This window comes from Salvelinus alpinus, chromosome 29 (assembly GCF_045679555.1).
Source record: "Salvelinus alpinus chromosome 29, SLU_Salpinus.1, whole genome shotgun sequence".
Lineage (NCBI taxonomy): Eukaryota > Metazoa > Chordata > Actinopteri > Salmoniformes > Salmonidae > Salvelinus > Salvelinus alpinus.
The window spans coordinates 34,961,025-34,978,733 of record NC_092114.1 but is presented as its reverse complement, the minus strand read 5'-3'; the positions used below and the strand labels follow the sequence as shown (position 1 = coordinate 34,978,733).

At 43.9% G+C, this 17,709-nt stretch overlaps 2 protein-coding genes across 10 annotated transcripts in view; one reads left to right on the top strand and one right to left on the bottom strand.

Moving 5' to 3' along the window:
- Positions 1-9,515, top strand: part of LOC139558578 (A-kinase anchor protein 9-like) — a 139,444-nt gene extending 129,929 nt beyond the window's left edge. For all 9 annotated transcript variants that reach the window (XM_071373793.1, XM_071373795.1, XM_071373789.1 and 6 more), the window contains 17 exons: positions 220-280; positions 632-753; positions 896-1,096; positions 1,946-2,113; positions 2,428-2,557; positions 2,819-3,032; positions 3,246-3,396; positions 3,575-3,931; positions 4,527-4,832; positions 5,975-6,204; positions 6,348-6,453; positions 6,691-6,876; positions 7,116-7,322; positions 7,504-7,736; positions 7,872-7,966; positions 8,301-8,561; positions 8,742-9,515. In XM_071373793.1, the coding sequence (XP_071229894.1) occupies positions 220-280; positions 632-753; positions 896-1,096; positions 1,946-2,113; positions 2,428-2,557; positions 2,819-3,032; positions 3,246-3,396; positions 3,575-3,931; positions 4,527-4,832; positions 5,975-6,204; positions 6,348-6,453; positions 6,691-6,876; positions 7,116-7,322; positions 7,504-7,736; positions 7,872-7,966; positions 8,301-8,561; positions 8,742-8,785 (3,072 nt within the window). In that variant the 3' untranslated portion in view covers positions 8,786-9,515. The remainder of the gene's footprint in view (positions 1-219; positions 281-631; positions 754-895; positions 1,097-1,945; positions 2,114-2,427; positions 2,558-2,818; positions 3,033-3,245; positions 3,397-3,574; positions 3,932-4,526; positions 4,833-5,974; positions 6,205-6,347; positions 6,454-6,690; positions 6,877-7,115; positions 7,323-7,503; positions 7,737-7,871; positions 7,967-8,300; positions 8,562-8,741) is intronic.
- Positions 9,516-9,703: 188 nt separating this feature from the next.
- LOC139558579 (lanosterol 14-alpha demethylase-like) lies at positions 9,704-15,685 on the bottom strand. The gene is made up of 10 exons (XM_071373798.1): positions 15,199-15,685; positions 14,917-15,015; positions 14,518-14,694; positions 14,220-14,346; positions 13,076-13,250; positions 12,664-12,783; positions 12,301-12,496; positions 11,838-11,933; positions 11,391-11,559; positions 9,704-11,094 (listed from the first exon to the last, which is right to left on the bottom strand). The coding sequence occupies exons 1-10, from the start codon at positions 15,367-15,369 to the stop codon at positions 10,916-10,918; spliced, it is 1,509 nt and encodes a 502-aa protein (XP_071229899.1). The 5' UTR covers positions 15,370-15,685; the 3' UTR covers positions 9,704-10,915.
- Positions 15,686-17,709: the final 2,024 nt, after the last annotated feature.

The following is a 17,709-nucleotide window of genomic DNA, read 5'->3' as shown; positions in this document are numbered from 1 at the left end:
TGTGTTCATTAGGCACAAAACAGAAGTGAGTAACAGAACAAAAGTCTACCCGGAAGCTTGTTTTCGTTTTCTGTTGCAGAACCCGGTTTCGGTCTGTTTTCTTTCGTTTGGTGCTTAATAAACATGACCGAGATGATGAGCTTGACATTTTTATGGGGGAGTGGGGAGGTAAAGGAATTCAAACTCTTCTGTGTTCTGACCTGGTTTCATGCCCCCCAGGCCCCCTCATCGAGACCAGAGCGTCCCGCAGGATCGCAATTCAAAGACGGCTACACCAGTGGTAAGTTGTGTCACACATTGCACCTCCATGCCAAATGTGAGCCTCTGTATTCAATGCTATGCCAAGTGTCTCTCAAGAGGTTGCATGCTTTCCCTAGTAATCACAATACCTTGGGCGATATAACACCTTCACAATCAATCTATAAATATGTATACAATACATTATCAACAAACACAGCATTTTACGAGTCATGGTGTGAGTCTTTTGAGTTGATGCATGTGTTTGCTAGTGTTTGTGACAAAGGATGCTTTGCATGATTTGAGAAAATGTTATTTTGCATGCCTATTCAAAGAAAGAGTTTTTTTGCTTCCATTGGTATGCAATGTTAACCTTGTGTGTACCCTATTGCAGACAGCAGTTCTGAATGGAGTCAGCGGACAGGCTATGACCTGCCTAATCTGCAGCAGGAGTTCAGGACCACGCCAGAGGGAGCCAGGAAAGAGACAGACGATGCACTGCCTGACAGAATTAAGGTACAAGAACTGCATTTGGAAATGTAAAGTTAAGCATGTCTTTGTATGCCAATCTGTGTATTTGAGTGTATTGGTGTAGATGTCTAGTTTGCACATGGTTTAATGTTTATGAGATGAATCTCTGTACATGTGTCCCCTACAGAACCTGCTCCGCGAGGTGCATCAGGAGGGTATGCAGGTGCTGTCCCTGTCGGAGCTGCCAATCCCAGAGGGCGAGGCTGACCCAGCCAGCCTGATCCACCATGCCCAGGGCTGGCCCAAAGAGAGAGGGGCCTTGCTGGCCACTGTGGAGTCCCTCAAGGCCCTCATTTCCCAGATGCAGACACACAGCAGGGAAACACAGGTACAGTACTGGTAGCATATGTACTGTGTAGCGTGGATACTTTGTACTAGTAGCCTCACTTAAATACCGTAGGGGTTTTGTTGGTCTCAGTTTAACCCCCAAGGTTGATGTCTGTGTCCCTGTTAAAATCGAATTAGCATAATACAACCCCCCCCCCCCCCAAAAAAACATCAGTTTAAGTTAGAGATATTTGTCACACTTCTGCATCAGCGTGAAAGGTGACAGAGCTAGAGCGGTGTTTGTCAGACCATGAGACATTATGCTCTATGACCCCCACAAGTGTCTTGGGACTCGTCTGAAGTTGGTACAGCTGATCTATCAACTTCTGTCTGTAGCGTCCAAAAAGTTTGGACTCTAGGAAACACACAGGCCTCACAAGACTCGTCTAAAGGTCCCAGTCGAAAAATAATTATGGAAATATATATGGAGACTCTTTAGTGACAAAAATAAGAGGTTAAATACAAAAGTATGTGTGTATGTATATATAACAAATGTTTCCTGATCTTTCTTATATCTTTGAGATCTAGGATAGACACTTCAGAACAAACTTCCTTTGGAAGTTTAGTGAATCTGTTATTCAATGCGTTTGTCTGGGCTAATAGCAGTAAGGCCAAATAAATACTTTCATCAAATACTTTTTTTGGTACTTCAAGGGGTCTTAAAATTCAAAATAAAATAGCAAAATTATCCTTAGTATGACCCTCTTAAAACAATTCCATAAAGCTTAGTAGAACCCCCTCCCCCAGCTTAAGTGAAACACTGCTTTTAAGGCTTAATTAAGCTTTCAGAAACCCTTTTTCCCCCTCATTTTCTGTAAATATGCATGTCTATGTGCTTGTGTATGTTCAGACTCCAGGTAGTGCGGACTGGCGTGGAGAGCTGCTGGGGGCAGTGCAGCAGGTGTTTGTGAGGGAGCGGAGTGTGCTGAAGAGCACCCTCTATGCCCGTCTGGACCAGCTGGACACTAGCGACGCTGTCATCCACCTCAACCATCTGGAGCACAGGCTAGCCGAGCAGGTTACTGAAAAACTATGTACACTTTCGCTTAACTTCTGGCTAACCTTAGCATTAGCCTCAACTAGCTGGAGCACATGCTAGCTGAGCAGGTAGCTAACAAACACTTAACACTCAGGTTAGCCTTAGACATTACCTGCTTATCTTGGTATTAGCCTATTAGCTAGCTGGAGAGTGGGATATAGCCAACAGGTAATACAAAAATATAGAGCAGTTTTAGTCTAGGGTCTATTTCTTCACTTCGTAGAAAAACTTGGTGGTTATATGCATTGTTATTAAGTTCCAAGGCTAAACTGTGTCTTTGTGTAAATCTACAGGATGCCCATCACAGGGATGCCATGGGGATGCTGCAGGCTGCAGACAGAAGCAGTTTGCTGACAGAGGTCCGGCAGCTCCGGGCCCAGCTACAACAAATCCAAGCCCAGGAGCCTGGCAGATCCAATCAAGGTCTGTAGTCTGGCCCTCCAATTGCTTCTCGTGCTGTGTGGGTGGGTGGTAAGGACACATAGGGATGATGGATGAACGTGTAGGGGCTGGCTGGATGGATAAATTCATTGATTTTTTGATTGACTAATATCTATAGTAAATTGTCTTAGATGAGGTCACAGCTATTCAACTCAATGCAACCAATATTATCAATATAAAAAGGAGAAACCGCAGCTGATTCTGTCTTGCATGTTGTTTTGTCCGGCTGCTCGTCCCACTCAGGTGTTCAGCCCAGTGTTCAGCCTGGTGTTGAGCAGCAGAGGGAGAGAGGAGCCCCTCAGGCTGGATTGTGTGGCGTTCAGGAGCCCCCCACACTGCAGCAGGCTGACAGGGCTCTGCTGGAGGAGCTGAAGGGAGAGCTGGCCCAAACCAAACTAGAGCTGGAGACCACGCTCCAGGCCCAGCAAAAACACCTGAAGGAGCTGGACACAGTCAGGTAAGGTTTTAATGCACGCTCACACAAACACACACCATCAGTGTCTTAGTTTGACACATAAAAGAGCAGAACATTCTCAGGTAAGACTATTTAGAGATATACAGAAGCAAACATCGACTTACACTCACCTTCCCAACATTGGTATTGCATACACATCTAGTTTACCTTCCTAGTTGCTGTTGGATGGATCCAGACCGGTGTCTTTGTTTCTAGAACGGAGGTGTCACAGAAGGCTGCTGAGGTGGACACCCTGACGGACAGACTGGCAGACGAACAGAAGAAAGCCAGAGAGATGCAGTGGGCCTTCGAGAAGGAGAAGTGTAAATCTGACAAGAAAGAGGAGCTGGAGAGCGAGGAGCTGGAGGTAAGACAGTTTTTAGGGAAGGTAGTAGACAGGTGTCCCAGTGTAATTTCACATGTCTTCACTTTAGTGTATTTGACTTAAATGCAGTGTTTTACTAATGTGTTCACCTTAGTCACTGGAGTAGGTCTACTCAAGTGTTTTTCACACTTATCTTTGTATTTACACCCCTTCCCTTCAGGATCTAAAACTGGCCCTGGAGGAGCAGCAGAGTCACGTAGCCCAGCTGACCTCAGCCCTAGACCAGGAGCGCCAGTCCACCTCCCAGCTTTCCGTCCAGGCCGAACAGGAGCTCTCAAGGCTGCAGACCCAGGCCTCACAGCTCCACATCCAACTAGAGTCAGAGCGAGCCCGGGCCCAGGAGCTGAGTAGCGCCCTGGGGAGAGAGAAGGAGCTCCGCCAGCACGGCTCCTCCTGGAGTGAAAGCCCAGAGAGGAAGGGGGCTGAGAGTGGGGAGGATGAAGTGGTGGGAGGGGCGATGTCATCCGAAGCTCTTCTGGAGGGACTGCGGAGGGAGATGGACAAGAAGCATGCTCAGGTGGGCTGTTTGTTTGTTTGTTTGTAGCTGAAGCAGATGCACACACACACAAGTACATTCACACTAGTTTACTTACAGTAAGTCTTATGATGCAATGAAGGGGGCTGTACTTTCTCACTCAAACACCCACAGCCACACACGGCCCCCGAGCGCCACCCCCTTCCATTACAACTGTTGTGTTTTCAAATCCAAACAGCGAGAAGTCTCAACCCCCCAGGATTTTTTTCTGGTTGAGAGAACCAATCAAGTTCGCACAATTTCTGAGCATTAACAAACGGCCTCCTGTCCAGACCAGTGAGTCACAGCTCTTTCAAGCTATGTGGTCGCATCAGCCAGGCTGCTATCAATGCCCTGCACACAGGAGATTCACAGAAAGTGCTAGTGAAAATATTGGGTTGGCATTATGACCAGTTATGTCATGTGATTCTGCACCCCTACTAAATTGTGCCACCCTATTGGCTTATCAGATGGTGCATCTGCTTTCTTCAAATTGTCATGACGACATTACATAGGCATTACTATTATAGTAACTATAGTTACCTCCACTTCTGCATTCCCACGAAATCCTGTGACCTCCTATTTATTCCCTCTTCAGGTGGTTAGTCTGCTGGACGAGGTGGAGGCCCAGAAGCTGGAGGCTGTGGGACGGGAGCAGGAGCTGACCTCGGCAGCTCAGAGGTCATGCCAGGACCAGGAGGCTCTTCGGGAGACAAGGGGCCAGCTGGAAAGCCTGGGGGAGCAGGCGCGGGACACCATGGCGCAGCTGGTGAGAGAGGTGCAGCAGGGGAAGCGACTGGAGCAAGAGAAGGAGAGGCTGCAGGAGAAAGTGGTCCGGCTGGGAGAGATGAGAGGGGGGGAGATGGTCGGAAGCGGGACGCAGCAGCAGCCTGATAACCAAAACGTGGGTCACATTCCTATATCCTACATTCATACACTTTGAATGAACCAAATACAGCGCTTTTGAATCAGATGATACAATTGAAATGCATTTTATAGAAAAATCCAATAGGAATATTGTATTTTTTTCTTAGTTATTGGTACTACAATATATTGCGTTTATTAAGCTCTTGTTGTTAGAACCCGGCTATGTATGATAAAATAATCACACTATATATACAGAACTATGTGGACACCCTTTCAAATTAGTTGATTCGGCTATTTCAGCCACACCCATTGCTGACAGGTGTATAAAATCGAGCACACACCATGCAATCCATATACAAACATTGGCAGTAGAATGGCCTTACTGAAAAGCTCAGTAACTTTCAATGTGGCACCATCATAGCCACTTTTCCAACAATTCAGTTCGGAATATTTGCCCTGCTAGAGCTGCCCCGGTCAACTGTAAGTGCTGTTATTGTGAAGTGGAAACGTCTAGGAGCAACAACACGAAGTGGTCAGCCACACAAGCTCACAGGAAGGGACCGCCGAGTGCTGAAAGCGTGTAAAAATAATCTGTCCTCGGTTGCAACAATCACTACCGAGTTCCAAACTGCCTCTGGAAGCAACGTCAGCACAATAACTGTTTGTCAGGAGCTTCATGAAATGGGCCAAGCAGCTGCACACAAGCCTAAGATCACCATGCGCAATGCCAAGCGTCGACTGGAGTGGTGTAAAGCTCGCCGCCATTGGACTCTGGAGCAGTGGAAACGCGTTCTTTGAAGTAATGAATCACACTTCACCATCTGACTAATCTGTGTTTGGCGGATGCCAGGAGAAGGCTACCTGCCCGAATGCATAGTGCCAACTGTAAAGTTTGGTGAAGTCGGAATAATGGTCTAGGGCTGCAAAGGTGGGACCAACTACATATTAATGCCCATGATTTTGGAATGAGATGTTCGACGAGCAGGTGTCCACATACTTTTGTAATAATGTGGAGGTGGAGCTAAGGTGGAGCTGTTTTACGCTCAGCAACAGAATTATAATGTATTATAATCCACAATTATGGCCATTTGAGAGTCTGTTGGTCATAAGTTATATAAACTCTACTGTGCTATGTGTCTTCTGAGCTGAAACTTTTCTGTACCGTGTCTGTGCCAGCAGCAGGCTGTGTGGCGAGGCATTCCCACCGACCGGACCAGAGACTGGGTGTTCCAGCAGAAGCCTGGCGACATGCTTACTATCGAATCCAGCGCGCCTTCCCTCCTTGAGGTCACTGGGACAGGGGGCAACCTCGCCCCCCACCATAACCCAAAACACTCAGACAAGGTCTTGGGCAAACTGCAGCTCATCGCAGCCAAGATGCGAACCATGGTCAGCAAGGGCTCTGGCAGGTATCTCACAATTTCTTAACTTTGTCTCAAAACATTTGTACATGTTATATACATCAGTTCAACTTTTCATTGAGGTGAACCTGTCAATATGTGCAGGTGTAGATTGATGTTGTGTGGATGAATCCATATGTGTGTATGTACAGGCTGACTACGGAGGTGGACAGTGAAGGGCTGTCGTGGCTGCAGACCAATATTGATGAGGTCATCACTATGCTGCAGCAGTTCCCAGCACTCCCCTTGGTCCCTGAGGTGAGATGACACTTCAGACTATTTAGATTAGATTGTTGTTTATTGTCCTACAAAAATATCTTAGCACAGCTCACACATTATATACATAAACCACATAGAAAACCCAACAGGAAACAAACATTGGTCTTAGTCAGACTTAAATAGTATCCCCCTGCCCAACACCTGCACATATAGAAGTAAGCTATTCCATTTCAGTGGCTACTGAGTACTGACATTTCTTCTCTGCTGTGTCTACAGAGCACCGCCCAACTGGCGGGAGGCCAGTCCAGCTCCCTGACAGAGCGGCTGCTGAGGCAGAATGCTGAGCTCACTGGCTTCGTCAGCCGTCTGACAGAGGAGAAGAACGATCTGCGCAACCAGGTCCTCCGCCTGGAAGATGAGCTTCGACGCTACCGCCAGGCTGGTCTGGGATCAGGGGACAGCGTGAGTTACAATACTAGATCTAATGCAATTCAGGGCTGGTGATGGGTCTGGGATCAGTACAATAATAGTCTAATACTATACAGGTACAGTGGCAGGGTGGGACTCTAGAGATGGGACAGAGTACAATACTGGATTGCAGAAGTACCTAGAAATGGCAGAGAAGTAAAAATGTGTGGAGACATTGCGTTAATTTGCACCACCCTAACATCACTCCTCTCTACCTCTATCCCTCCCTCCAGTCCAGCAGGAGAGGTGGCGTGGACAAGCAGCAGGAGGCGGCCAGCCTTCTGTTCTCGTCGGAGCGCGAGTCCTGGACCAGGGAGAGGAGCCGGCTGGAGAAGGGCCTGCGTCTAGCCCAGGCCGAGGTGACCCGACTCAGGGGAGAGATCCGGACAGAGTCCCTCAGAGACATGACCGGACCGGACACAGACAACGCCACACTGAAGGTGAGCTCAAAGCTGCCCTGCATCTCTCCATAACACTCACCTCCTTACAAATCGACCACTTTTCCACTCTTTGTCAGAGTTGAATAGCAAATATATTGTTGCACATCTATAAAACCCACTTAACTCTCACACTTACACTATTACAACACTCCTCTCTCTCTCTCCTGTTCCCCTTCTCCAGAGGATGTATGGCAAGTACCTGCGCTCCGAGAGTTTCCGCAAGGCCCTCATCTACCAGAAGAAGTACCTGCTGCTGCTGCTCGGCGGATTCCAGGAGTGTGAGGAAGCCACGCTGTCGCTTATTGCTCGCATGGGCGGCCGGCCCTCCGACTGCAGCCTGGAGTCCCCGACGCAGCACCGCCGAGGGCTGACGCGCTTCCGCTCGGCTGTCCGCGTCTCCATCGCCCTCTCCAGGTAAACAATTGGAACTGAAGTGGTAGGATGGTGTTGCACCTGTTAGGAGGCTATGGTATAGCTAATACTTATGATATATGTACTCTAATGGTCCTCTATCCCATCTTTTTGAATCAAACTGTTCTGTTCTTTCAGAATGCGTTTCCTGGTCAAGCGATGGCATAAATCTACGGGGATGAGGTCCATAACATCTGGCAACGTGAACAGAAACGGTCTGGGACAGTCACCAGGTATGGAAATCACACTCCCTCACACTAACCCCAACACAAAGAAAATGAACTGGGAATGAATGAACTGGTTATTGAGTTAAATGGTAAAGAAACAAGCTCGGCTACCCTAGGCTTACACACTTGTAATCAATTAAGTGCTGATTGGTCAGGTGGTCCACACGGCTAGCTAACCTAAATAAATAACCTGAATATTCTAAAGTGCCATGTTCAAACAAAAGCAGAAAATTAATAATTACCTTTTCATTGGTTTTCAAAGTTGTCCTGCTGACTCATTGATCCGGTTTTGTGAGAGAAAAACCACACAGAGGACTGAACTGTTTCTCTTCCTCTTCAGGTATCGAGGTGAGGACAGACTCACCCTACCTGCATCCAGCAGGCAGTGTGGAGGTGTACGGGGAAATCAGAGGGGCCAGCAGGGGGCGCACTGGACGAGACTCCCCCAGTTCCGCCCTTTCCTCTGCACAACACAGGTTCCACATGGCTGGGGACCCTCTGACCTGCTCTCACCTCCAGAACTACGACCCTGACCGAGCGCTCACCGACTACATCTCCAGACTGGAGGCCCTGCAGAGGAGACTGGGGAGCGTGCAATCAGGTAACACACACACACTTCCAACCATACTACCTCATACGATCTAGAGTTAAATAATGTCATGCCATAAACAGAAATTGCCCTCATTCAATCACTCCACAAAATATGTGCAGATGATGCTTCCAATGTTCTTGTCAAGAGTTAAGTCTTGGGATCTAAACAACTTCATTTTTCCCTTCCTAGGTTCTTCTTCATATGCTCAATTGCACTTTGGAATAAGAAGATAGAAGTCTATAATTTACATTGAAACTGTCTTGAAGAAACTGTTGCCTTTTCTTGTGCTGAGCTTTGGTATTTTGTATCATTCTGCTGTGTACAGTATATATATTACGTGGGGACCAAAAACAATTTTTTGTGTGTGGACATCTTATAATCAGGCTTTTTGTCGCCAGCACTTGAAACAGCTTCTATGTTTGTAAACTTTGGTCTGCCTCTTTGTTGTGGATAAACACAATCACGTTAAATGTATATTTGTGGAATGCTAATTTAAACAAAAAACATTGATTAACTTAATTTATACTGTGTATGTTACTTTGTGTGGGTGGAAGAATATGTAGAGCAGGCTTCGCCGGAAAACTCCAGTCCTGGAGACGTACCGGGTGGGTGTGCAGGTCTTTGCTCCGGCCCAGCTCTAACACACCTGATTTAAAGTAACCGTGGTTTCTTAAACGGAAGACCATGATTGGTTGATTTATTGGAAATTGTTGTTAGTGCCGGGCTGGCACGCCCAGTAGCTCTCCAAGACGGGAATTAGGAGAACTCTTGACGTGGAGAATGTTTGACTTTACTGTTGAGGAGGCTGCTACAGGATCTATATACACTACACTGTGTTTTATTAGAATGGTTGTTTGGACAGACTACAATTTGTAGAAGACATATTTTTGTAAAGGTAGGAGCTTTGAATTTTCTGGGTATTTTGTTAAAAATTTAATTAAAGATGCATTTTAACACTTGAAATATGTGGTCGCACTGTTTTTTCAATTCAGCATCACTGACACACAATCAGATTTTACAAGTACACATGTAATTAGTTCTAACTGTTGTAAAACAAAATAAAACTTCAGCTAAAATGTGAATCTGGTATGGGGGAAATGTACGGTCAATGCAATTATGGTGTGAAGACAAATTGGACATGAGATTTCGCCTCCTGGAATTCACATGGCATCATCTCAGATATAATTTTTATTTAAAAGGTGCAAATGTTCACAAAATTAGGCTTCAAACAGTAAAATCAATCTAAATAAAATGGAGTGATAATTTTCCATCAAGGCACTACATTGGTCAAACTACACTATGACCTCCCAACATTCCCACTCGATACGCCAAGTCGTGTTTATTAGGGCACACAACAGAAAATGTGTCTCTTGTTAAGCAAGTGCAGGTTGTCCCTCCCCGTTTAAAGTCCTTGTTCTTTGTTTGACCCAGCCCAGGTCCTCTATCTTTGTACAATTATGACTGGACAGTACATACAAAGTCAGTGATGGTCGGTTTGATCACTGATCTCTATGAAGCAATGGATAAGGATCAGTGGTTTTAATATTTCTCATAGCTCTAGAAAAGGCAGTGCTTAAGTGCTTTTTACTCCAGTAATATTCATTCTTACAGTAGTATTGTCACTCCTACACAGTGGACTCCATATCACCTTTCAGACAGTGGAAGCTTGAAAGCTATATGCTTTACCATGACATTTTGAAATAGAATGGCCAAAAGCTGAGGCCTGGTTCCAGATCTGTTTGTGTTGTATAGCCAAATCCTATAGTAGTTGGACTATATCTGGGATCAGGCTACAAAAGATGAGCTTTTGATGAATGAACGAACTGATTCAGTTTAGGCTTACATCGGTGGTGGCTAGTGTCCCTTTAAATCAGAGGACGGGCTCATAGTAATGGCTGGAACTGAACAAGTGGAATGGTATCACATCAAACAAGTGGTTTCCATGTGTTTGTCACTATTCCATTCTACTCCATTCCAGCCATTACTATGAGCCGTCCTCCCCTCACCAGCCTCCTGTGGCTTACAATACATTCTAGCAAATAAAAACACAGCAAACATAAGGTGGGGGCAACAAAAAGTAAAGTGAATTAGATTTTCAGACAGAACTCTTTGCGTTAATTTGAACAGTTCCTAAATGCAAGTACAAGAATGTTCTCTAAATAAAACCGTTAAAGGTAAGGTTGTTTGTTGGGGCAAATCTGAAATGGCTCCCTATTTCCTATATAGTGCACTACTTTTGGCCAGAGCCTTATGAGGGAGCCAGCCCTATGAGGCTATGGTCAAAAGTAGTACAATATAGAATAGGAAACCATTTTGGACAAAGCCTTGCTCTTTTCGCTGCTGTGTTTTGCGCTCAGTGTCTCTTAGTGTTGTCTCCTCTTGTATCTGATGACGGGGTTGTGCGGGGTGTGGATCATGGTTGTGTAGTTGATTGTGGGGAAGTAACCATCGACCAGGTTGAACTCGTAAAGGCGCAGCATGGTAGACCAGATGGTCTTGATCTGAACGTAGGCAAAGTTCTCTCCGATGCAGCGGTGACGGCCTAGAAGACAGTGAACATCAGTGTTTTTGTTTTTTTGTCATGGAAATGAGGGTAAAATCTGAAACTTTGTGGCATGAGACAGCTTGGAATAGGAGTAAAGTTCATATTTTCATATATTGAGCAAGAGCCCCACCTACTGACAAAATTTTACAAATCAAAATGCATACTGCATGAAAGATGTTTCCCCTACCATTGTGTACATGCTTCTGACACTTCTGTTTCCTCTTAAAGACGGCAGATCACCTCACGTATAAGATGCTATTAATAGGGATGAAAAAACTACTAAATATTCTTACCTGCACCAAAGGGCACATAGGCAAATTTCTCCCCTGCAGCAGGGTTGTCGTTAAGGTAGCGGTCAGGCCTAAACTCCATCCTCTCTGTCCAGGTGTCCTGCAGACGGTGGTTGACTGTCGGGGACACACACACCTGGTGGCCAGCTGGGATGGTGTAGCCTGCTACAGTCTGGGAGTGGATTGAAGCAAAGGGTCAGGGTTGGTCAATAGTCACTCACTCACCTATTGTACACACATGCATTTAGCTGGGTTGGGGCTCCATTTCAATGTAAATAAATAAATATATGGACAATTTACATTATTCCCATTTCTCTCTGTTAAATTCAGTGTCTAAAACGTTTTTTTTCAATTAACTGCTATTCTAATGGATTTGTAAAATCTCTTGACAGAAGGAATGACTTCATGGGTATTCGTTAACCGCGCAACCAATAATGATATTGAGCTTACCTGAGGAGAGCGTGCCATTCTCATCATGGTCATGATGGGTGGACGGAGTCGGAGGGTCTCTTTCAAACAGCGGTCCAACAAAGTCAGGTCCTTCAGCTGATGTATGAACAAGAGAACAGGTAAGTAAAGACCATGTCAAATATTTAAATGATAAAAACTGTCCAAATGAATAGCTGAACTTGTGGTTTAGCAGTCTAGAAAAAAGGTTCTAAACTGAAGTTGCTTACATACAATATAAAATTACCCAGTTTAAATAGAATATGGTCAATAAACAGATCTAAATAAGTTTCAACAAAATAATTCAGAAAGATGTATGTACCTATATTTAATATAATTGATTGTGAATATAGTCAACACGTGTAAGGCAGTATAAGAACATAATTAATATTTTCAACAACAAAGCTGTAGTGTAGTCTATGACCATTTACGTGCAGTTGGTAATATGCCAGTTATGGATTCTGACCTGGTCAAAGTTGAGTGGGGGCAAGTCTTCTCCACATGCAGTTTTCTGTTCAGCATAGCAGCGGTCCTGTAGGGCCTTATCTTTGCCAAGGAAGAAGCCCAACCAGGAACTAGTAGTGGAAGATGTGTGCTGTCCGGCCAGGAGTAGACCAATCAGCATGCCCGCTATCTCATCATCATTTAGGGGCCGCCCATCTCTTAAAATGGGCAAAAATAGTTAGGATTGAATCAGTCTGAAATGGTACAACAGTTGTAGAACCCCTTTAAACCAAATGTCCATTCACTTCAGTTCTGTTGGGAGGCATGGAAGCATATACTTGTACCACATGTAGTAATACTGGCATCTGTTCCACTTATGTCTTACTTGTAGGTGGCATCTATGAGGGTCTGCAGCATATCGTCCACTTTCTCTCCAGAGCTTCTGCGTTTCTGGGTGACCTTGTAGAAGATGTTCTTGATCTCCTTGTGTGCTCTGTCCCTTCGTCTGTACAAAAATGACAAAACCTGTTTTTTCCTGCCTTATAGAAATAAGATATTCTCATATTGCTATTATAGAATGAATACAGTAATAATTAAGTCCAACTCAGTCGATCACCCAAAACCCTAACCTGAGGATAGAACAATGAATAAAGTTTCATGAATCATAGTTTCCAGCAACTGTTCTGGTAACTCAGTCTAGCTTGGTCTGTCAAACAAAAAAACTAAACGGAAGGTGGAACCGTTTGAATTGACCCTTGGTTGAGGAAAGGACAGTATGAATGAAGTCTTTCTCTTACCGGAAACTGGGCAGGGGCAGCCAGCCGGGCAGTAGCCAGGCAGCGTGGCTGAAGCCCCCGTCCAGGTCTGCGTAGAGCTGGGCCACCTTCTCGTCCAACATGCTGCGGATCTCCTTCCCATGCAGACAGGCACTGGCCGTCAGGATTATCAGCTCCGACAGGGCCTCAAACAGGTCTGAGGGAGGGAGGAGTAGAAGAGATGGGGCGTTAGGAAGGTGTGAAAGAGAGAGAGCGGAAGAGATAAGAAGATGGAAATAGATGGAAATAGTGAATGAGTGAGGGAGAGAGAACAGAGGTCAGAATTGCTGACTGGATAACTTTGACTGCGCTACAGCTCAAATGTTATGGCGTGTAAACAAGCGTTATGGCGTATTCATAAACAGCGACACGTTGCAAACAGATTCTATCAAGAGTGTGAAGCAAAAGGCTGCAGTCATTAGCAACGCGTTAAGTATCTGTGTATGTGCATGGGAGATCACTGCTCTCTTGAGCAACGTAATAGCTACAATACATGACAACAAATGTTGACTTGATTTGCTTCTTACTCTCTCTATTCGTGTCTCTCTGTTAAATGTCATATCGCTACCCTACCTTTACAGATAAAAAAGTAACTATCTTAAAATGGATAGCAAGGTTCAAACTGTATTATAGTAGTTACAACACATTGATTATGGTGTATTGTTTAGGTATTACTGCACTGTTGGAGCTAGAAACACAAGCTTTCGCTGCCCCTGCGATAACATCTGCAAATCTGTGTCCGCGACCAATAAACTTTGATTTGATTTTTAAAACATGAGGTATTACTAGAGAACTTGTTGATGGGAAATTATGTTGAATGGCTCATTTTCTGAACAGTTGACACTGCTGACACCTAAAGTCCACTGTGCTTCACCCAAGTCCCTATCCAGTCAGCTCTTCTTATAGGTCTGAAAGGATAAGCATACTGCATTAATAATTTAACTTTACCATCTTATAGGCCAAGTGGGAAATGTGTCATTCTGCTTACGGCTTTTCAATCCTTTTAGGTCTACATGAAGTAGCTACAGTAGGGGCTAGGGGTCGATTTGGAACTGGGCATTTGGATTACTTTCCACATGGAATACTGTAGAAACTCAGAGCAATTGTAATGGCTCTGTCATCTTACTTTGTTCCCCACTGTCTCCCCATCGTGAAAAGTACTCCTTCGTTTCCTCCTCTATGATTTCAACGTGCTGTTTGAAATGGGCGATGTTCAGTCCTGTCTTAAACATCTTCTTCTGTTCCAGGAAGATCTACAAAAGAAAATGAGCGGCATAATTAGATAAATAAATACCTAGTTTATGATAAGTTTGTCTTATGTTTCATCTCATAAACCTATGTCAACACTTCTTTATGTGTGGTAACATTCTCTCTACATTTGTGAGTGCAAAAGGGAGTATCTCCGTAAGTATTTATTCGCTTACATGGTTAGGTACATCGTAGGCAACCCCTTTACCAAAAACTGGCGTGGTCAATCGGGAATAGACATCCTCTGCATTGAGATCTTCGTTCTTGCTGTTAAACATCAGTGTGGCTGCCTCACTACCCAGAAGGTAGGTAAAGGTTTTGCCCACCATGGTAAAGCTGACAACAGGCCCATACTGTGACGAGAAAGAAAATAAACCTTGTTTTAGCACCTACTATAAAGGGCAATTTCACATGGCACTATACACCAGTAAGGTAGAGATTCAAAAGCTGTATTATATGAAATAAGTTATTGTAAAGTGAATGCAATTTATTACTGCACATTTTGTAAACAAAATAGGTAGCACTTTGAGCACTAAAATATATTAAGTATACATACAGAAGTACTGTATTCTTACCTTTTCATATGCATTCTCCAGAAATTCAATGGGACTTTTCCCAAATGCTATGGCATGACCCAGAAATGGAATGCTAGAAGGTATGTATGGTGGGTATTTCTGAGAAAAGAAAAACATTAATTTAGTTACAAAAATAAAATACACAAGTCAAATGATTTTGTGATTTTGGACAATATGCAATCGTCTATGAATGCGCCGTGATACTGTAACATTCACTGTAGCAGACATAATAATAATGTAATATATACTGTAACTCAATTGATTTATTCATCATGTACATACCTTGTGTTCTTCTGAAGAAGACTGTGACTGTTTGAGCACCAGTTTAGAAATATATCCCAACGTTAGGGTGATCACAGACACTGCAAGGACCACTGATGTCAAGTTGTCACTCATTTTCCCGACTGTATTTTCTATTAGCATACTACTAACTTGATATAAATGCATAGCCATTGTTACGTCTTATGTTGTTTCTTTCAAATTGTTGTAAAATATTGTAGGCTACTGCGTCAGACTCCTTGAATTTGCAACAAATCTGTTATCCGGTTGTGATGTCGCTTCTACAACATCTAATTCGGTTTTCCAGAAGGCCCCCGGCTATCAGTATTAGCAGAAAATAGTGTTCCCCAGTGCTCAGTAAAATCCCTCTTTATTCCAAAGGCATAGTTTCATCCATTGTCATTATAGCACTAAATGAAAATACGTGACAGATTTTACTGTTTCCTGGGCATCTCTACCTGTAGATGTGAAGTTAGTCTTGCCCCCGCCTGACAAATAAAGCTATTTCATTTGCTAGTCGCTGTGTGTCATTCAAATAACTCCACGCTCCGCAGCTGCCTTCCTGCACTCTGGTTGGCTATCACTACCTGGACTGATGTCTGGCTATATGATGTCACTGCCGAGTTAAGCGAAATGCCTCAATAGGAGAATCACATTGGTTGAACTACATACAGCGTAGAATAGGTATAGATGTAGCTACTGTAGTCACTAAAGGGTGTCAAATTCAATCGAATTTGTTATACCAGTGAACGTTACAAAGCAATATGCCTAGATGTAGGCTATGTTTGTGTAGGTTACTGTTATGATTTTGAATGATTATAATTGATTTTGTAATCCATCAATAACCACTTTCACACAATGTTGATGCATATCCAATTGCATTTATTCTCATGGTCAAACAATAATCAATACTTTGGTATGGATTCACTTGGTAAATGTACATTTATGAAAAAGAAATTACTCCTCTCACTTTCCAACTTCACAATGCCATGAACTACGCCTCTATTCATATAGCACATTTGGCATAGTGTATTCAGTCTTATGGCTTTGGCATATATCTTGATGGCCTGAACCTGAGAGGAGAGTGTGAATAGGCCTGCCAAGACCAGAGTCCTCACAAGTTGGTCAGCTATGACAGATGCCTCCTGGTCACTATGGAATAAGTCTCTCCACAGAGTCGGGGCCTGCATGGTTTTTTCCTTCTGGGATGCCCTACACACACAAAGTAATCAAATTGAGTGATTCCATTTCCTATCAATTCCTTGATTGTAATTGGACCCTGAAATTGAGGAACAATATCTATCACTGAAATTCTATGCCAAATTAGAGGTTTATTGGATGATTCAAGTCATACCGTTTATTCTCTTTGGTCTTAAACTCCTCAGTGGGTATCTTAAGTTTCTCACAGAAGTGATCAAAATCATCGCCCTGCAAGTTATTGGCCAGAGACCGGAAAGCCTTTTGTAAGATGTGCTCTATAACAAAATAACAAAGTTGCAACATTACCTCACTTGCCAAGCATACAGTACTTAACAATACAATTTGAATATGAAATGTACTGTGGAATGCTTGTGTATTATCCCCACTTTTCCAGGTGACTTCAGAGCTGAGGTACTGTCCCAATGGGGAATATTTGGTGTCCGTCACAGATCTGCTTAGGAGGTCTGGTGAGAGGATTCCCCTCCAGCTCCAACTGCCTCAGAGACTGGAGCTGGCCCATATCTGGAGGTAAAGACTGGAGAAGATTCCCTACAGGAAGTAGCATTGTGGAGTTGTTTTAAAATCAGTGAGGAGACATGCATGATTCACATAATAACAGGTCCTTCGAATGTACACTAAATAGGCTTCTAAATTACTATAATAACGTTTTTGATAGCTATCAGCTTAGTAAGGTGATCCAGCTCTCCGATGCTCTCAGGAATCTGCTGCACTACATTGTCTCAGAAGTCCAGTTCTCTCAAACATCTTAGTTTCGACAAGGTCTTTGGCAGTGTGGTTAGCTGTCAAGAAGACACACAGATGATGAGAAACGTTTGAGGAAAACCTTAGCTCTGATATCTGTCCAAAATGTTAATGAATTGTATTTTAGCTCTAATGGTTGGCGCAAAAAAAGTTATCTTAATTTATGCTCACTATAGCTTACCTTGATGCCTCTTCTGTGGCAGATTTTCAACTTTTCAAGTGATCTCAGATCACACACTTTCACAGGAAATAGGAAGGACTGATTATTGGAAAGGTTGAGGTCTTTCAGTTCTCGTATTTCTAATGGAACTCGTCCTATCTGATTATCAGACAGGTCAAGCACTTGTACTGCCCTAACATGGTGCAACTCAAGAGGGAACTCAGTAAGCCTATTCCCCTGAAGTACGAGCACTTGTACTCTTTTCAAGCTGGAGATTCCTTCTGGAATGGTCTGAATTTAATTGTAGCTCAGATCCAAATGGATTAGCCTGTGAAGTCGGTAGAGATGCTTGGGGAATTCGCCAGTGAATCGGTTTTCACTGAGATTCAGGC